A 21883-nucleotide genomic window follows, 5' to 3' on the forward strand; every position below is an offset into this window, starting at 1 on the left:
AGCAGCAGTACTACCAGCCAAAAACTGAATTTAATATTTCTACCATCATTTATATTGCAACATTAACAATTTGCTGTGATGGCTAACTGGCAGTGAAATTAGCACAGGGGGTTCTGAAGGCCATTTATTAATTCTCAGTCTGTTGTTATACATGAAGAATATAGTCGATGAAGAAGAAGATTGGAAAGAAGAATAGATCAACTTGGTTGCTGAATGTTTCTTGGAAAGTATGCCAGAGCTGCTTGCTATTTCCCTACACTCCTCTGAAGTTCATAACGAAAAGCAGAGTTTGTTAGGTTCTTGATTAGTCAGGGTGTCAAAGGTTATGGGGAGAAGGCAGGAGAATGTGGTTGAGGGAGATAATAAATAAGCCACGATGAAATGGCAGTACGGAATTATGGGCTGAATGGCCTAATTTTGCTCCTGTGTCATATGGTCTAATGTGCTAAATGGCCTGCTGTGTTGTGAAATTCTGTGGGGCTAAGTTTAACTTTTTGTCCAAAAGATGGCATCTCTTAAATTGAAGCACTCTCACTAAGAATTCTTTCTTCTCAGTGTTAAAGAGTATTGATTGATAACATCACATTGGAGACCCACTCCTACCGATGGCAGTATTTTTTACTAGTTTTAACTCAATTAATATTGACTTTGAAAATCAGTTTTAAAATTTGAATCTTATAGTGCAGCATGCTAAACATGCTCAATCTAAGATGTTTATTTTCAGGAATGATAGAGGAAGATGATACAAGCAGCATTTCCTGACTTGTTTTTTTGTTTCTTTTTTTCCTCAGGGTCTTGGTAGTTGTATTACAGGAGAAGATTGCCACTTTTGATAGCTACACTTTCGCTAAAAAGTTCTTTGTCACAAGTACGTACCACTGCATGTATGTGTGCACATTGCAAAATACTTTTCAAGTGATTTCACAATATCTCTACATTTTATGCTGCGATTTTTGATCCCTTGGAATTGGATTGTGGCGACACAGACTGATTTGATTTGGATTTATAGATAGCTATCTGCAAGAATAAGTGTTGGTCTGGGTTGTACAAATTAAAGATCTTGCATGTATAGTTCTGCAAACCTCTTCTGCATTCTACCATAACGGTAGATAAAAGTGGAATAAGAACAGAAAATGCTGACAACATTCAGCAGGTCAGGCAGCATCTGTAGAGAGACAAACAATTAATGTTTCAGGTTCGGGATCCAGGGTGATGGTACTGTGGCAAAGTTTGCAGAGGATAGCATAATAGGTAGTGGGAGAAGTAGCATTGCGGAGGCAGGGAGTCTGCAGAAGGACTTGGACAGGTTAGGAGAGTGGGCAAAGAAGTGGCAAATGGAATACAGCATAGGGAAGTGTGGGGTAATGCACTTTGGGAAGAAGAGTAAAGACAAAGACTGTTTTTTAAATGGGAAGAGAATTCAGAAATTGGAAGTGCAAAGGGATTTGGGAGTCCTGGTTTAGAATCCCCTTAACATATGGGTTTCGTCGGTAGCAAGGAAGGCAAATTGCAAGTTAGAATTCATTTTGAGAGGCCAAGAATATAAAAGCAAGGATGACCTGCTGAAGCTTTACAAGACATAGGTCAGACTGCATAAGGCCTGTATAAAGATATTATAGCACTGAAGAGGGTTTAGAGGAGATTCACAAGGATAACCCAGGAATGAAATGCTTAATGTATGAGGAGAGTTTGACATCTCTGGGCCTGATTATAATGGAGTTCAAAAGGATGAGGGGAGACTGGATATTGAAAGACCTGGATTGAGTGGGTGTGGAGAGGATGCTTCCATTAGTAGGAAAGTCTGGGATTTGAGGACAGAGCCTCAGAATAAAGGGATGTACATCCCTTTAGAACTGAGATGAGGAGGAATTTCTTCAGCCGGGAGGTGGTGCATATATGTAATTCTATGTCACAGAGATCTGTGGAGACCAAGCTATTATTTGTATTTAAGGCAGAGATCGATAGGTTCTTTATTGTTAAGGGAGTTAAAGGTTACAGGAAGAAGATGGGGGTATGGTGAAGCAGACAGACTCAGTGGGCTAAATGGCCTAATTCAGCTCCCATCTCTTATGGTCTTATTTTTCATTATAATTGGTTAGGAGAGGAACAAGTTAGCAGAGTTAGCCAGAACCTATACTAATTTGTTCCTCTGTTTTTTGGTTCCTATCAAGGGTTTTAGATCTCAAGTGTTAATTGTTTCTCATGCTAGATGCTACTTGGCGCACTGAGTGTTTCTGTCAGTTTTTGGTTTTATTTCCCAGTAATCTGCAGATTTCATTTTATTTTCATTTGCATTAAAATTAGAGTGGAAATTAATATTTTTGTGTTGTTTATTTGTGGATTGTGTGCACTTATCCACTTTGAACATTTTGAGTCATGAGAGTGTTTGTATGTTAAAACAGTTACACTGTAGTAGTCATGACTAGTACTGAACTAAATCCTGGTAGTTTTGAAAAGTTATGAAGTTCTGATATATATAAACTCATGAGATTCAACTGATGTTGGAAATCTGAAGCAACATACACAAAATGCTGGAGGAACTCAGCAGGTCAGTCTGCATCAATAGAGAGACAACAGAAGCCTGGCTTGAGTATGAACAGGCTGTGCTAATTCTCTCCAATGACATAATTCTTCTTATATTCTACCTTTGAATAGAATGGTACATTTAAAAAGTTATGCAAAATTCTTTAAGAGATTAGCGAGATTGGAGAGCCTGGGTTCGAAGGGGGGAAGAGTTGTAGCAAATCATAGAGATTTAGGGGCAGGAGATCATTGTTGGGATCTCTGATATGTGGCCGTGTACCTGACTCTGGACCTTCGATATGTACACAGGCTTTGTATGAAGCTTCCTGATTCAAAGACAAGCTTCTGATCTTAGACTTATGCTGATCAGTTAGGAATCACAACAGCAGTGATGACTTAAAACACTCTGAATCAAAGTTACATAAATAATATCCTCAGAGCTGAATTAATATCTGTTGCCTTCAAGTCACAACTGTAACAATTGCAGGCATTGTGCTGTGAGGCTGTATGTTCCTGTATTGTTTCTTGGATTTATTTGTTAACATTTGATGAGGTCATGTGTGGAGAGGTTAGGCAACAGTGCCTATCTGCAGGTCACTGAGCTTGCCCACCATGATTAAACTATTTTACTGACCTTGACAGTTAGTGATTTTAAGAGATTTGGCAAGCAGTATCAAAATATTAAGTTTATCTGCCATTTCTTTGTCCCCCCCCCCCCCATTACTACCTTTCCAGCGTCCATTTTCAGCAGTCCAATATTCGCCCTTGCCTCATTTTCACTCCTTATATACATGAAAAAACCTTTCGCATCCTCTTTGATATTTTTGGCAAGCATACCTTCATATTTCATCTTTCCTCTCCTTATGGATTTTTTAGTTGCTTTCTGTTGTTTTTTAAAACCTACTCAATCCTCTAACTTCCCACTAATTTTGCAAAATTGTCCTTATTACAAACCAATTATATCTCTGCCCACAAAGATTTTACTTCTTCTGATCCTTTGTCACCTCTTTCTAAGGATTTGATTTCATATTTTATATTTCATATTTTACCAACAGAGCCACCCCATATCCTCTGCCTACCTGCCTGTTCTTTTGATACAGTGCTTAACCTTGGATGTTAAGCGGCCAGCTATGATCTATTTTCAGCCACTTCTCAGTAATGCCCACAAAGTCATACTTGCTAGCTCCGCTACCAGATCATCTATCTTATTTTGTATACTGCGTGCATTCAAATATAACGCCTTCAGTCCTGTATTCATCATCCTTTTCAATTTTGCTCCCATGTTACACTTCACCTCACCCACCCCACTAACTGAAGTTTTTCCCTATCATTTGCCTGTCCTTCCTCACAGTCTTACCTCATGCTACATTGACTTGTATACCAACACCCCATCCTTTTATTCCAGTTCCCATATTCCTGCCAAATAAGTTTAAACCCTTCCCAGCTGCTCTAGCTAACCTGTCTGCAAGGATATTGGTTCCCCTTGGGGGTTCAGGTGTAACCTGTCCTTTTTGTACAGTCATACTTTCCCCAGAAGAGATCCCAATGATCCAGAAATATGAAACTATGCCTCCTGTACCACTTCCTTAGTCACTCATTCATCTGTACCATCATCCTATTCCTGCCCTGACTAGCAGATGGTAGTGGGAATAATCCAGTGATTACTACCTTAGAGATCCTGTTATTCAGCCTTCTTTAACCTTTTTCCTAACTCCCTATACTCACTGTACAGGGCCTCTTCTCCCTTTCCACTTATGTCATTGGTACCAATGTGCACCACAATCTCCGGCTGTTGACCCTCCCTCCTGAGAATCTTCTGCAGCTGCTGTGAGATATCCTGGACCCTAGCACCTGTGAGGCAGCAACACACTATCCTGGCTTCTCTTTTGCGGCCACAGAATATGCTGTCCATCCCTTTAACTATTGAATCTCCTATCACTACCGCTGTACCTGATTGCTGTCGCTGTGCCCAGATAGGTCATCCCTTCAGCAGTATCCAGAGAGGTATACTTAGTGCTGAGGGCAGTGGCGTCAAGGGAACCCTGAACTCACTGCTTACTCCCCTTACTTCTCCCGGTTGTCACCTATCTATTATCTGAAGCCTGAATTCTGGGTGTGACTACCTTAGAAAAAGACTTGTCTATGAAGTTTTCAGCCTCCTGGATGGTTCTGAGTGTAATCAGCTTCAGCTCCAGTTCCTTGACCTTGTCAGTCAGGAGCTGGTTGGGTGCACTTTCTACAGATGTGACCATTAGGTACTGCACCCTGAAATCCCACATCTCACAGGAGGAGCTTTCCACTGCCTGAACTACCATTCTGCCTACATTTGTTATGCCTCTAACTTCTCAAATTTAAGTTCTAGCCTGTGCCTGTTCTTATCCAAACCTGTTGAGCCAAAGCATGACTACTCTTTACACAGTCTGCTCACACAATTGCTGCTCCAACCATTGTCACTCTGCTGAAACCCTGCTCCTTTTTATTTGACCTTGTTAATTAACCTTAGTTACTATTAACCCAAGCATTCTTCCACTCCACAGACAAGTCCCAACAGGGTCAGCTTGCTTTTTAAATGTTTTTAAAATCCTTATTATGATGCTTTTGTCACACTGCATTTCCATTAACCTTAACTGCTTAAATTTACATTAGAAAAATCTTCATGCCAATATAGCAGTCTGACCATCGGGTTCCTATATTTCCCTCAATATTATCTCATTTATTTTTTAATCTATTTTCAGTTTGTCTTTGTTTTGTGAAGTCAGTCTTATACTGTACCTAATTACTTTGTAAAAACACAGCTGCAGTCTGAATGAAATATTTTCCATTTCTTAATCTTTCCACCCATTACCAAAGATACTTCTTCCCTAATGAAGGAATTCATTTAATTTGCATTATATCCATTAGTTTCAAAGATTCAAAGCACATTTATTATCAACAAATGTATAAATTATACACTTTGAAATTTGTCTGCTTACAGGTAACCTCATAATTCAAGAATCATACAGGCATCATTCAAGAATGATTATAAAGGAAAAGAGGAAAGGGTGCTGTTATTGATCCTCCACCTTAAATATTATAGGTTCACCAGTGACTAGACACTCAAGTAGACCAGTCACATGGGATCAGTGGTCACAAACAAGGTCAGAGATTGGGTATCCTACAGTGGTGCTGGAAACTTTGTGAACCCTGTGGAATTTTATCTATTTCTGCTTAAGTATGACCTAAATTGTAATCAGATCTTCACATAAGTCCTAAAACTAGATAAAGAGAACCCAATTAAATAAGTAATGCAAAAACATTACACTTGTTAAATTATTTATTGAGAAAGATGATCCAATATTACATGTATTTGTTAGAAGAAGTATGTGAACATCTGGGATAATGCCTTCTACAAAAGTTATTTTGGAGTCAAGTGTTCCAATCAATGAGATGAGATTGGAGGTGTGGGTTGTAGAGATGCCCTGCCTATAAAAAAGACACACAAAATCAGGTTACTTTCAGAGCCTTCTGTTCTCAAGAAAGATGTCTTTATGTGCACCATGCCTCGATCAAAACAACTTTCAGAGGACCTTAGAAGAAGAATTGTAGAGATGCATCAAGCTAGAAAAACCTGCAAAAGCATTTCTAAAGACCTGAGTGTTCCATCAGTCCACAGTAAGAGAAATTGTCTACAAGTGGAGGAAACTCAGTACTGTTGCTACTCTCCCTGCAAAGATCACACCAAGAGCACAATGTGCAATGCTGAGGGAGGTGAAAAAAGAACCCAAGGGTAACAGCAAAAGACTCACAGAAATCTCTAGAACTCGCTAAAGCCTCTGTTCATGTGTCAACTGTAAGAAAATCACTGAACAAGAATGGTGTTTATGGAAGGAAACTACTGCTCTCCAAACAAAAACATTGCTGCATCATCTCAAGTTTGCAAAAGACCACCTGGATGTTCTACAATGCTTCTGGGGCAATGTTCTGTGGATAGATGAGACAGAAGTTGAACTTTTTGGCAGAAAAGCACATTGTTATGTTTGGGGGAAAAAGAGCACTTTACACCAACACTAAAACCTCATCCCAACTGTGAAGCATGGTGGAAGGAACATCATGGTTTGGGGCTGCTTTGCTGCCTCAGGGCCTGGACAGCTTGCAATCGTCGAGAGGACAATGAATTAAAAACTGTATCAAGACATATTACGGGAGAATGTCAGGGTAGCAGTCTGTCACCTGAAGCTTAATAAAAGTTGGATAATGCAACAAGGCAATGATCTAAAAGATGAGAGTAAATCAACAACAGAATGGTTTAAAAAGAAGAAAATTTATGATTTGGAATGGCTGAGTCAGTCCTGACCTTAATCCTATAGAAATGTTGTGGAAGGACAACCTGATGCAAGCAGTTAATGCAAGGAAACCCACCAACACCCAAGAGTTGAAGCACTTTTGTAAGGAGAAGTGGCCTAAAATTCCTCCAAGCTGATGTGTAGGTCTGGTCAACAGTTACTGGAAACGTTTGGTTGAAGTTATTGCTGTACAAGGGGGTCACACCAGTTACTGAAAACAAAGGTTCACCTTTTTACAAGAAATATACGTAAGACTGGATCATTTTTTCTCCATAAATAAATGAACAAGTATAATTTTTTTGTGTTACTTATTTAATTGGGTTCTCTTTATCTAGTTTTAGGACTTGTGTGAAGATCTGATCACATTTGAGGTCCTATTTATGCAGAAATAGAGAAAATTCTAGAGGGTTCACTAATTTTCTAGCATCACCATATAATGGGACGTAACTCCTGACACCCAAAGCCTTACACAAGCATAAGTAACAATTGTGATTTTACTTGGATAACAGCTTTGAAAAAATTCAACACTATCTGGCACAATGTCACCCTTTTGACTGATACTGCATCTACCACCCTAAACACACATCCCTCCACCCCAGTGCACTGCAGTCACTCACCAAGACTATGATGAAAGCGCTCCTCAAACCTGCATCCTGTAATACTGTATTAAGAATTAAAGAACATCAAATGCAAGTTCCCCTTTGGATGGCAACCATCCTGACTTGGAGACATATTTCTATTTCTTCATCATTGCTGAAGCTAAATCCTGAAAACCAGCACCTGAACAGTACAAAAGAATAATTTTCATCAGTAGGACAGCAGATAGCCAATCCTCCCACATTCCAAAGATGTTTGGGCACAGTTAGGATTAGTGAGATGTGGGCTTACTGTGTTGGCTCTGGAAACGTGGTGTCACTTGTCTCCAGAATATCCTTGAACTGTGTTAACTCAAACAAAGCATTTCACTGTATGTGTTGATGATTTATTTGATACATTTAACAAACAAAGCTAATCTTTCATCTTTATGGTCACCTGCCACTCTCTCAGGATGGTGGGGAATGGCATTGCCAGTGAAGCCCAGTCCTGAAAAGCAAACAAATTAATAGAACTTGTTAATTGTTATAATGTCATCCCAAAATAGTCCAATTAAAACCTGAGAAAGGGGAGCAGGAATGGAAGTGAGCTTTTCTCAAGCCTGCCCATCCCTGCAAATAAGAGCAACGCTAATCTACCTCAGTTCCATTTTTCTGTTTGAAAAGAGGGTTGAAAGGAAGTTTCTAGGATTGGACATCATCACTAGCTTGAACTGGTCCAACCACATGGGTACCACAGCCGAGAAGGTTCACTGGTGCTTCTATTTCTTCAGGAGGCTGAAGAAACCTGGCATGTCCCCTTTGTCCCTTTGCCAATTTTATAATGATGCAATGTAGAAGGCATCCTATCCGGATGCATCACAATTTGTTATGGCAATTGCTTTGCTCATGACTTCAGAAAGTTGTAGACCGTTCAGCACGTATGAAAACCACCCTCCTTTCCATGGACATTGTCTGCATTTCTCACTGCCTCATTATAGCAGCCAACATAATCAAAGACCATACTCACCCGGAAGGGTCTGGGTTCTGCCCTCTTCCACTGGGCAGAAGCCTGAAAGCATATGCTACTGGGTTCAAAGACAGCTTCTACCCTGCTGTTATAGAACTATTTGGTCCTCTAGTTTAATATGTGCACCCTTGACCTCACCATCTGCCTCATTTTGGCCTTACACCTTATTGTCTACACCTTTCTCTGTAGCCGTTAGACTTTATGATGCATTCTGTTATTGTTTTTACCTTGTGCTACCTCAGTGCGCTGTTGTAATGAAATAATCTGCATGGTACACAAGACAAGTTTTTCAATAATCTTTGGTATATGGGCTAATAATAAATCAATTTACTAAATTAATTCCTTGGTGTCAAAAGTTCAATAACTGAACATGGTTCTCTCTGGAATTGAGAATTCCACAGATTCGTAACCTTCAGGCTCAAGAACTTTTTCCTTTCTCCATCCTAAATGGTAGAATTTTTTTTTACCTGAAATCATTGCCCTTAGTTAAGTAGGCTCATAGCATCTTGAACTGCCTTCCCTTGAAACTCCGTACAATATGACCCCATTTTACCCAGAATCTATTTAATAAATCTCTCACCCAAATATGCAGATCAGCAAAATAAAACAAAAACTAAATAAAATATGCTGTTGTGCAGTCATGCGATTAGTCAGGGAGAATTTGATTAACTTTGCCCATTTAGCAGGATGATGTACAGTAAATTTGATTTCTACCTCCCCTTCCTCTCCTGCCACCAACTGCTCACGTTACTTATCAAATACCCATTATTTGTATTTGCCAACAGTAATTAGCATGCATCTGTCTGGAAGTAATTGCCTTTAGGGTAGCATTAACCTATATTTAAGTTTCAGCATTGTATACATTTTTGTGTGTCAGATAAAGTGGATTTGGTGTTCTCTGTAGAGATACAAAGCTGTTGTATTTCAGTAAGTGCATTTAGAAAATTACTATTTTTCTAAGGATCTCTTTACGAGTTAAGTCCAATAATATAAACCATTCCTGCTCCTGAAATTTATACATAAAATCAATTCTATCCAAAAAAAAATCTCTTTTGTTCTTTGCAGTTTCTCTCTCTGCAGCCTTGTGCTTTACATCATCTTGCCACATTCCTTCCAGACTCAGAGCCTTCTCCTTGATAGTGTTTTTGCACCCATCAGAATTTTCCATTTATGCCTCCAACACTACAGCATATCACTTGCTCATCTAACTGTAAAAGTTGACATGACTGAGATATGAAAGAAGAAATGTCACGCGATTATGCTCAACACATGTATATGAGTATCCTGTGACATGACTTAAGGGAACTAAAATACAAAACAATATAATTGTGCTTAAGGGAAAGGTGAGTAAACACAGGAGCAAGAAAGGACTAAAATATTGTACCAGTAGAGTCAAATACCAGAAAATATTTGAGCCAAGTGGTGTTTTTCTGTTCTGTAAGTATGTTGTAATTCTTTATAATATCCTTATTTTTGGAGATTGCTTATAGGACCTTTTATGATATATAGTACGCCTCAGAGATTTTCCTCCACTTAGTCAGATTTCCAAATCTTTCCTTGTTGCTTTAGTTGAATGTGAAGACTGAAAGGTTAGCAAGACAGTAAACTCTCCTTTCCACATTTTGAGTACACTTTTATGTACAGGTTTCCCCCGCAATCCGAAGGTAGAGCGTTCCAATGAAACTGTTTGTAATCCGAAATGTCGTAAAGCGAAGAAGCAATTACCATTAATTTATATGGGAAAGATTTTTGAGTGTTCCCAGACCCAAAAAAAACCTACCAAATCAAAGCAAGTAACACATAAAACCTAAAATAACACTAACATATAGTAAAAGCAGCAGGAATGATATGATAAATTTATACCCTATATAAAGTAGAAATATTGTATGTACGGTGTAGTTTCACATCAAACTCGGGAAGGCAGCCAGCCAAAATCGATTTGGAGAAAAAAAAATCGGCACGTACACGCATGAGCAAACAACTGCCCGCACAAGGCTTCACAGTCATTGTAGTCTTTCTCGGGGTAAACACACGTATAAAGCAGGCATCTTTTTTTTGTAAAAGCGAAAATCTTCTTTGATTAGCGAAAACAGGTACTAATGTAAGTCTTTCGTAACAGCGAGTTGTTGTAAATCGAACGTTCGAAAAGCGGGGGCCACCTGTAATCAGTAAATATCATTTATTGTGTACCTGGCTGATGTCCATAAAAACTAAAGGCACTGATCTGTCTGTTTTTCCCCATTTTGCTTTTGTTGTCACACCACACCCAGGTATTTAAGTATCAGGTATTTAATTTACTTTGTTAATGAATATGATAGGGCAGTGTGGCCGACATAAAGGGAAACAGATTGTTTTAGATGGGACCTAAATGTTAGATACTGAGCTTAATGAATGCAGCCTCAATAACATAGTTCACAATTGCTGTGTGCCAAAGGGCCTATTTCAATGCTGAAAGACTCTTTATGATGGCACAATAGCATTAATATTCTCCCTCATTCCAAAAATGTACAGTTAGGGTTAATAAGTTGTAAGCATGCTACGTTGGTGCTGGAAACATCGCAACACTTATGGTCTGCCCCAACATAATCCTCACTGATTTGATTTGACGCAAACGATGCATTTCACTGTATGCTTCAATGTACATGTGACAAATGAAGCTACTTTTTAAATCTCATTTCAGTTCAGTTCAGGAAGATGTTATTTAGAAACATAGAAAATCTACATCACATTACAAGCCCTTCGGCCCACAATGTTGTGCCAACCATGTAACCTACTCTAGAAGCTGCCTGGAATTTCCCTACTGCATAGCCCTCTGCTTTCTAAGCTCCATGTACCTGTCTTAAGAGTCTCTTAAAGGACTCTATTTAAGAGATTTTTATGACGGGTGGGGAGGGAATTACATCATGCCAGTGGTCCAGTTGTAGACTGAGAAATAGAAAATGTGCCGTTCAAAAGTGCAGTGGATCGTGGCAACAGCTATTAATTAATTAACTATGAACTCATTTAGATTTAACAGCTCTTTAGTGGTGATGATACTTGCATCAAAATGTTGAATACTTGTGCCGTGAATATAGCTAAAAGGTCTTTGTGGGTTGGGGGGAATGCAGTGGTGACAGTGATTGCTAAGTGATAAATACAGTATCCTTCTTGCATTGATGCAGGGAAGCAGACAACGTACAATTAATCAATTAAATCAATAGCATATGAATAGGTATTGTCTGGCTTGAAAACACCAGGATAGCAACACACTAATTCTCTCATAACCTGTCAACACTGCATCATAGCCACTTAACAGACACTGTTTTCTCTGGCTTCCCTACAACAGTGGTGCAGAAGATTCACCAGCCAGGACATTGCACTAGGGATACTTTTTGAATTTTTATTTAGAGGTACAGTATAGTAATAGGCCCAATGAGCCCGTACCACCCATTAATACCCATGTGACTAATTACTAGCTCGTACGTCTTTGGAATATGGGAGGAATCCCACAAAGTCATGGTGAGAACATACAAACTCCTTACAGGCGGCTGTGGAATTGAACTTGGCTCGCCGGTGCTGTAATAACATTATGCTGACCATATTGTATTATGTTAACCCGGTCTAGCACTTTACATGGCATCCTTCACTGTTGATATTCCCATTATATTCATTACACACAGTTCTCTGCTAAGTGCTATTCACTTCAAAGGTCAGAAATATTTCCACAATGTACTTTACTTGGTAATTCTTTGTAGCTTTCAAATAATGTTGTTAGCATTTTGACACTTCATAAAATGTAGTCTGAGAATAGGCAGTCTGCTAATTAATAGACCACCAATATAATGGAGGTAGTCAGTGTAGACTTTTAAGCCATAATTGTGTTGTCCTGGCAGTTGTTTCATTTGTGCCCACGTTCAACAAGCTGCAGTTTGTGCAAATTTGCTGAGTGTAGACTAACACACAGAGGTATAGGGTAGAGAGCTTATCTGGGGAGAGAATCACCCGATTGCATTGTGAACACTTTCTGGCCAAGTTCAGAGTGTCCTAGTGTCCTGATGCAGGGTCTCGTCCTGAAACATCAACTCATACCTTTTTCTTTCTGAGATGCTGCAAGGCCCGCTGAGTTCTTCAGAATTCTGTTTTTGGTTTAATATCTGCAATCCCTTTTGTCTTCTGAGTGATGTACAGTAGTTGAAAGAAAGTCTCTTGCCAGGTCACTTAGTTGTGGGGAATAGAATTCTTACAGCTGTCTAATGTTCCTTCTTTTCCAGGTTGTTTTCCATGTCCAGGGCCAAATCCTAATCCCATAGCACTGGGAAGCCGTTGGCTTGCCTATGCTGAGAATAAGGTAAGGTTGACCTCGATGCTTTCCTTTACTGTTATTTTATTGCAGTTGGCACATTGACAAAACCAGGGTTCATTTCCATAAGAGAGAGCTTCACGCAATCTCTATATCTTTAGCAATAACGGTGGCTTGGGTTCAGGCAATAGATTTAAAAATCTGTGGCTAATTGTCAGTTGCAAACCCATAAATGTAACTAGGAGAATAGATAAAGAGGAAAGATTCAAGATTGTTTAATGTAATTTCCAGTACACAGTGTAAAGGAGAACAAAATTATTGTTACTCCGGATCTGATACAGCCTGAATAGAACACAATAATAATAAAAACACAATTAATATAAATATTTAAGATAGCTTATATATTGTGCATAAATTGATTGTATGTACAGTACATAGAGAATCCAGTGGATATGAATTATTTGGGCTTTGAGAATGGTGTGGGATTGGATATCATATTAGCTGTGGACTGAGGTTATTTAACGGAAAGAAAACAGCGTTATGCTACTGTGCCACCACATAGAGTCATTCAGCATGGAAATAGGCCCTTTGGCACATAGCAATTGTGAATCTGAGGCTGGGGAGGTGCCACATGAATCAGTACTAGGCCCCTCTGCTTTCAATCTGTAGCAGTGATTTGACTGAGAAGGACCACGTATAATAAGTATATTTTTGTTGAAAATGCAGAGTTGGGTGTGGGTTGTGAGGCACTGCAGGTGGGCTTCAGGGGGAATATGGCCAGTTTTGAAAGGGTGAAGATGTAGCAGATGGAACATAAAGGGGAAATGGGAGGATAGTGACTTTGATAACAAAAGTAGAAAGTTAACTGAACTGACCCCCCCCCCCCCCCCGAGCTTTTCCACCATCCACATGTATGTCAGGAGTGTGGCTTTCTACTTGCAGTTCCCACAGTACTCAACCAAGTTTGATGCTATCCAAAACAAAACTGGTTAGTCAGCAACCAATGCTCCATCTTAAATATTTATTTGCACCCTTGCCATACCATGGCTGCAGACTTTATGATCTACTGTGCACTTTGGTAAATACTTCTTCAAAAACCTTCCAAAGTTGTGACTTCAATCATCTAGGTTGGCAGGTGCATGGTAGCTCTGTTCTCCCATACTTAATGTAATCTGAATCAAAATCCATTTGCAGAAACAACATTATCACATGGATTTCAATAATTCAATATCTCAAGTTCAGTTTTGGAGAGGGACAATAGTTGCTAGCCTTAGCATAAAGAGCCAAAGTATTAATAAAGAAATACTTTGCTCCAATCACTTTGAAATTGTGCTCACTCATGTTGCCTATCTCTATCCTGGGAAGGGGGTCTCTGGTAATCCATTCTATCTATGCCTTTTATCATCTTGTACACCTCCTTCGGGTTGCCTCTCATCCTCCTTTGCTCTGTGAGACATGCCTGGCTTGCTCAACCTTTCCTTGTGGGACGTGTTCTCCAGCTGGGGTGGCGTCCTGGTGCTCTGTACTCTCTTTGGAGGTTCAACATCCTTCCTATGGTGGAGTGACCAAACTGAATACAATACTCCCAAGCATGGAGAACTATGGTCATGGTGCAGGGACTAGGCAGAAATCTAGGCTGGAATAGACTAGCTTGGCTGAAGGGCCATTTCTGTGCTGTAGTGTTCTATGACTCTAAAAGTGGGTATATGGTAATCCAGGGAAAGAAGTATAGTAATGATGATGTTTTAATTGGTGTTTTCATGTTTTTTATCTGTATTTGAAGTATATTTTACTGTTGGTTATGAATGTGCAAGTTATAAATTAGCTGGTGGCTGCTTGTGTTGCAGCCGCTTCAGTGGCTTCACATCTAAACTTGGAAACTAGAACGCTGGATTAAATGTGAGCTTCAGGCATCAAGAGATAATTGGTTTACTGGAACTTGCCGTGCTGAAATGCACAATTAAAAAAATAAACTTTGCACATCTTAACTCCTCGGCAGTGGCCCAAAGGGAAGTCCTCTGAGTGGGGTGAGATTGTAGATTTGGATGGCAATGACTAGAATATCCTGGCATTCACTTACGTTGGTATTGCTTATCTGAGAGTCAGAGCAGAAAACACCAGGCTTCTCCTCTACTTACAATATCAAATTTCATGTTAAGACCCAAACTACTTGTTTGCCTCTCACAAACTTAATTAAGGGATAATTAGAGTCGTAGTCTTAAGCTTTGTGGCACAGAAACAGGCTCTCAGGCCCTTTTAGTCCATGCTGAGTTGTCCTGCCTAGCCCTTTCGATCTGCACTTGGACCATATCCGTCGTTACCCCTCTCACCCATGTACTCATCCATATTTCTCTTAAATGTTGAAATCGAACCTGCATCCACTGTTTCCACTGGCAGCTCATCCGCACTCTTCAGTTCTCCTTAAATATTTCATCTTGCGCCCTTAACCTATGACCTCTAATTCTAGTCTTACTCAACTTCAGTAGAAAAAGCCTGGTTGTACTTACCCTATCTAAACCACTCATAATTTGTACACCTCAATCAAATCTCCCCTCATTCTCCTACACTACAGGGAATAAAGTCCTTTCCCTATAACTTAGGTCCTCAAATTCTGGCAACGTCCTTGGAAATATTCTCTGTACTCTTTCAATTTTATCGATTTCTTTCTAATTGATAGATGACCAAAACTACACACAATCATACATTATTTATTTCCCATTTTAAATTCAAAAGTCCTCCTTTTATTTTTCGATGTATTTCATAATAATTTTGTGACCACCTTTATAATGGAAGCTGTTCCAGAACCCTTTTTTACATTCTCTTGACAATAGTTGCTTACCAGACCTCTATAACTACCAACCTCGGCTTTAAGTTATGATGCCTCATAACTTAAAGCAGAAGTTGATAGTTTCCTGATTGGTCAAGGCATTGACGGATATGGCAAGAAGGCAGATGTATGGGGTAGAGTGGGATCCAGGACCAGCCATGATGGAATGGTGGAGGAGACTTGATGGGCTGAATGGTCTAATTCTGTTCCTACGTCTTATGGCCTTATGGTCTTATATGGCCTGTTCCATTATAAATGTATTCTTAGCCACTTTTGGAGGAAATTTTATTTACTTTTATTTATTGAGAGATACAGCATGGTAACAGGACCTTCAGGCTCAATGAGTCTATGCTGCCTGGTTACATCTATATGATCAAATACAATAACGAGAAAATCTGCTGATGTTGGAAATCCAAGCAACACACACATAATGCTGGAGGAACTCAGCAGGCCAGGCAGTACCTATAGAAAAGAGAACAGTCAACGTATCGGCTGAAACCCTTCATCAGGACTGCAGCAAAAAAAAAAAAGAGGAGTTAGAAGAAGAAGGTGGAGGGAGGAAGAAACACAAGGTGAAAGTTGAAATCTTGAGGGGGAAGGGGTGAAGTAAAGAACTGGGTAGTTGATTGGTGAAAGGGATACAGGGCTGAAGAAAGGGGAATCTGATAAGAGGATAGAAAACTATAAAAGGGGGAAGAGCACTAGAGAGAGGTGTTGGGTGGGTAAGGAGATATGATGAGAGGAAATGGGAATGAGAAAAGGTGAAGGTGGGGGGGGCGAATTATCAGAAGCTCAAGAAATTGCTGTTCATGCAATCAGGTTGGGGGCTGACCAGACAGAATATAAGGTGCTGTTCCACCAACTTGAGTGTGGCCTCATCGTAACAGTAGAGACTCAGGCTGGAGGGTCAACACCTTGTATTCCACCTGGGCAGCATCCAACCTGATGCCATGAACATCAATTTCTTGATCTTCCGGTAATGCCCCCCTCCCCTTCACCATTCCTCATTCTTATTTCCCTCTCTCACCTTATCTCCTTACCCTGCCCATCACCTCCCTCTGGTGCTCCTCCCCCTTTTCTTTCTTCCATGACCTTCTGTCATCTCCCATCAGGCTCTCCCTTCTCCAGCCCTGTGTATCTTTTATCAATCAACTTCCCAGCTCTTTACTTCACTCCTCCCTTCTCCCAGTTACATCTGTCACCTTGTATTTCTTCCTCCTCTCCCCCACCTTCTTACTCTGACTCCTCATCATTTTTTCTCCAGTCCTGATGAAGGGTCTTGGCCCGAAACATCGACGGTACTCTTTTCCATAGATGCTGCCTGGCTTGCTGAGTTCCTCCAGCATTTTATATGACCAAGTAACTTGCCTCTTTGGAATGTGGGAGGAAGTTGGAGCACTTGGAGGAAATCTGCACAGTCACAGGGAAAACGTACAAATTGCTTACAAACAGCAGGAGGAATTGAACCCTGTTTGCTGGGTGCTGTAATAGCATTACACTAACTGCTATGCTACTACCTGCCCCCATAATTGCTGTTGTTGATGTCAATTATGTAGTAACACCATTTTTAACATATTAGTATAGATTGTTTATAAAATACGTGTGTTTTAATTTCCTGGGAAGCATTGTTTTGCTTTTAATTAAAATTTACAATGTGGAATAATAACATAAATGGTGAAACTGAATTATTTTTTACAGAACTGTGTTGCTTTCTTACAAAGGAAAGGAAAATTGTCTCATTCCATTTTTTCTGAAAGTAAATAGGAATTACTAATTGCTTTTGGAGTTGTACTGCCTTAGCTAATGTTACCGTCTGTCCTCTTGCTCCTACTCAGCTCATTCACTGTCATCGATCCCGCGGTGGGGCCTGTGGAGACAACATCCAGTCTTATACTGCCACAGTCATCAGTGCTGCCAAAGTGAGTTCAACACTAATGAAGGGACAGTGAGTTAAATGTTTAAGCTGTTTACAGGCTTCTAAAACAATTTCAAACCAGAACATGGCATCAAGGAGCACAAGGCAACAAAATACTGTGAACTGTGAAAGTTGAAGCCAAGCCCAGTTTAGCAACAAGAAGGAGCCATTATTCTGCCTAAATTTCTTCCTTTGTAAATCACAGTCAGTTTTATTGAATATATGCATTTGAATTGATTTCAGTAACTTGTTTACAAAGCGCATTGCAAATTGGTCAAAAAGATATGCAATGTAAGTACATGATGAATGGGATGTTGTAGCAGAGGGTGATTTGGAAAGGAAATTGGGAATGGTGATAGACCACCACTTTCAATGTCTGGACAATGTGGTCAAGCTATTAAAAAGTCAATAGAATGCTGGAATATGTATTTAGAACAAGTCTCTGGAGAAACTGTTTGGACTGTACAGTGCATGGTCAGAGCAACTTTGTAGTGTAGTGAATAGTACAACTTGTCAAATTAAAAGTACAGCATTTGCGAGAAAGAGAGAGACTTTTAAGAATACATATGGAAAGATTTAGTACAAATGGGGTGGACGTCCCTGTTAAGTGCTATAGATAAAGTAAACCAAGAAACTATGGATGCTATTGCAAGTTTAGGAAGGCATCACACAGGTTCAAGTTCAAATTCATTGTCATCTGATTGTAGGTATATACAACCAAATGAAACACTGTTCCTCTGGACCATAGGCACCCACAATACATATATCACACACAGCACATAAAACAAAATATTACCATAAATAAGTTAATAAAGTATAATTCAAAACTGCATGTAGTGCACAGCTCTGGTAAACAGTATGGTAACTAGTAAACAGTTCTCTGTCCTGGTGACGAGACCTCAGTGGTGGTAGGATATTCATTAGTCTCACAGCCTAAGGGAAGAAGCTGTTACCCAGCCTGGCAGTCCTAGTCTTGATACTTCTGTACTTCCTTCCTGATGGTAGTGGGTCAAAGAGATTGTGGGATGAGTGATAAGGGATCTTCAACAATACTTTGGGCCCTTCACCATTCCCTTCTCCATGGCATTTCAATACTGGGCTTGCCAGCAATGTCTGTATCCCAAAATGATTGTGACATGTATGACATGAGCACCAATAAACAGTTTCCATTAATAACTGCATGTTTACTCTAAGATTAATGTTCTAAGATCCTGGCAACATAAGTATTTAGGCTAAATAAAGTGATGGAGAAGGCATATGGCATGTTTGCCTTCATCGATTGGAGTGTTAGTTACAAAAGTTGTAAGGTCGTATTCTAGCTGTATAAACTTCAGTTAGGCCACATTTGGAGTATTGTGTGCATTTCTGGTTGTCACATTACAGGAAGGATGTGGAGGCTTGGAGTGAGAGCTGAAGAGGTTTGTCAGGATATTGCCTGATTCAGAGAGTGTTAGCTACAAAGAGAGGATTGGACAAACTAGGATTGTTTTATTTGGAATGTCAGAGACTGTGGGACAATAATCAAATCTCAGTGAATCTGTCACTGCCTTTAAATTAGGCTCTAGCTGAATATTTTGAAGCCATTTCACATAATTTTCATGATGAACAATGAACATGGAACTGTGATTCAAATTCCTTGCATATTGAAGTTTGAATGAATTTATAGAGATTGCAAAGACCAGTACTTGTACATTGACTTTATAAGCTGTAGCCATCATTACGAGCTGATAATGAATGATTCTGATATTTGTGAGTCACTCAGAGAGGATATCTAAATAAAGAGTTAGAAAAGGCATGGTAAAAAATTATGACATACTACACTTAAAATGAAAATTCCCACCTATTTATCTATGTCCATAATTTCTCTTGTTAAGTGAATTTTAATCCTTCATTCTGTTCAAGAAATAATATGTAGTTTCAGCATTTATACAAACTGAATGTACACAGTGAGGTTTGGGTGATGTGATTCCTGTTGTGGTTACTCAGGTAAAAGTATGGCACAAGAACAGGCCCTTTGACCCTTAATGCCACATTAAAACTAATCCCATCTGCCTGCACATGGTTTGTATCCCTCTTTCCCTGCCTGTTCATGTGTCTGTCAGAATATTTTCAATGTCGATGTTCTGTCTGCTTCTACCATCTCCACTGAGAGCACGTTGTAGGGTAACGTAGTGGGTGACAGATGACGCATGTTGTTCATAACAGAAACTTTCGTACATAACTCACAAACACCGTCATTTTGTGTTCACTTTAAGAGATGGTGTTGTAGTGTTGTGCTACAGGCAGCGCTGAAATAACAACACGGAGTCGGTGAACTGCAGTTACAAAAAGATTTTATTCGAACTTCGCGGCCTCGCTTTAAAGCCTTCCTGATCCCGCCCTCCCCGGGCGCGGATGCTGTAGGGGGCATGTATTCACAGTCCCGCGCGGGCTTTTCCCCTTGCTGGTGAAGCAGACTTGGCGCCCTTTTGGGACTGGCCTTTATGCCAGCGCGCTGGCTATTTGTGAGCCAGTTCGAGTGCGCTGGGAAGTGGGTCGCCACATAACCCCCCCCCCCCCCAGAACCGGCGATACACCCCACAATGTCCACAGTCTGGGCCGGACCCTGTTTGGGAGGTCTGCCTCTGTGCCACGGTGCCGGAAACTCGACTGGTTGCGCCACGTCCACATGGGCCGGTTTGAGTCGGTCCACCGTGAAAACCTCCTCTCTCCCCCCCAACGTCCAGCACGAACGTGGACCCGTTGTTCCTGATCACCATAAACGGCCCCTCGTAGGGCCGCTGTGGCAGTGGCCGATGCCCGCCCCTTCGTACAAACACAAACTTACAGTTCTGCAGGTCTTTGGGTACGCAGGTCGGGTTCTGCCCATGCTGCGAAGTGGGTATGGGGGCCAGGTTGCTGAGCCTCTCGCATAGTCTGCCCAGGACTGCTGCGGGTTCTTCGTCGTGCCCCCTTGGGGCTGGTATGAACTCCCCGGGGACGACCGGGGGTGCGCCGTACACCAACTCGGCCGACGAGGTGTGCAGATCGTCTTTGGGCGCCGTGCGGATGCCGAGCAGGACCCAGGGAAGCTCGTCCACCCAGTTAGCTCCTCTCAGGTGGGCCATGTGAGCCGACTTTAGGTGACGGTGGAAACGCTCCACCAGGCTGTTCGACTGTGGGTGGTAAGCAGTTGTGTGGTGCAGCTGTGTCCCCAAAAGGATGGCCATAGCTGACCACAGGCCGGAGGTGAACTGGGTGCCTCTGTCGGAGGTAATGTGGGCTGGTACACCAAAGCGGGACACCCAGGTGGTGATCAGTGCCCGGGCGCAAGATTCGGAGGTGGTTTCGGTGAGCGGGACCGCCTCTGGCCATCTTGTGAACCGGTCCACGATAGTGAGGAGGTGCCGCGCTCCGCGTGACACTGGCAGGGGCCCACGATATCCACATGAATGTGGTCGAAACGCCGGTGGGTGGGGTGGAACTGCTGCGGCAGAGCTTTGGTGTGCCGCTGCACCTTGGCCGTCTGGCAGTGCATGCACGTTTTGGCCCATTCACTGACTTGCTTGTGGAGTCTGTGCCAAATGAACCTGTTGGAGACCATCCGGACAGTTGTCCTGATGGAGGGGTGCGCTAAGTTATGAATGGAGTTGAAAATGCGTCGCCGCCAGGTTGCCGGGACGACGGGGTGGGGTTGGCCGGTGGTGACGTCACAGAGTAGGGTCCTCTCACCTGGGCCTACAGGGAAGTCCTGGAGCTGCAAACCGGAGACTGCGGTTCTGTAACTAGGGATCTCCTCGTCTGCCTGCTGCGCCTCTGCCAGCGCCTCAAAGTCTACCCCTTGGGAAAGGGCATGAAAGTTAGGGTGAGAGAGTGCATCCGCCACGACATTGTCCTTACCCGAGACGTGCCGGACATCCGTCGTGTATTCAGAGATGTAGGACAGATAGCGCTGCTGGCGGGATGACCAGGGATCGGACACCTTCGTGAACGTAAAGGTAAGCGGCTTGTGGTCCGTGAACGCGGTGAAGGGCCTACCTTCTAAGAAGTACCTGAAATGCCGGATTGCCAGGTATAGCGCCAACAGTTCCCAATCAAAAGCACTGTATTTGAGCTTGGGTGGTCGCAGGTGTTTGTTGAAAAACGCCATGGGTTGCCAGCGACCCTCGATGAGTTGCTCCAGTACCCCACCGACTACCGTGTTAGATGCGTCCACTGTGAGGGTGGTAGGGACGTCCATTCTGGGGTGCACTAGCATCGCGGCGTTTGCCAAGGTTTCTTTGGTTTTAATGAAAGCGGTGACGGACTCCTCGTCCCAGGTAATGTCCTTGCCCGGACCCGACATTAGGGCGAACAGGGGGCGCATGATTCGGGCAGCTGAAGGGAGGAAGCGGTGGTAGAAATTTACCATACCCACGAATTCCTGAAGGCCTTTG

At 41.5% G+C, this 21883-nt stretch overlaps 1 protein-coding gene across 5 annotated transcripts in view; it reads left to right on the forward strand.

Moving 5' to 3' along the window:
- bcas3 (BCAS3 microtubule associated cell migration factor) overlaps window positions 1-21883 on the forward strand; it is a 928098-nt gene that overhangs the window by 142539 nt on the left and 763676 nt on the right. For all 5 annotated transcript variants that reach the window (XM_073053122.1, XM_073053127.1, XM_073053125.1 and 2 more), the window contains exons 9-11: window positions 792-868; window positions 12698-12774; window positions 17389-17472. In XM_073053122.1, the coding sequence (XP_072909223.1) occupies window positions 792-868; window positions 12698-12774; window positions 17389-17472 (238 nt within the window). The remainder of the gene's footprint in view (window positions 1-791; window positions 869-12697; window positions 12775-17388; window positions 17473-21883) is intronic.

Source organism: Hemitrygon akajei, chromosome 8, assembly GCF_048418815.1.
Source record: "Hemitrygon akajei chromosome 8, sHemAka1.3, whole genome shotgun sequence".
Taxonomy (NCBI): domain Eukaryota; kingdom Metazoa; phylum Chordata; class Chondrichthyes; order Myliobatiformes; family Dasyatidae; genus Hemitrygon; species Hemitrygon akajei.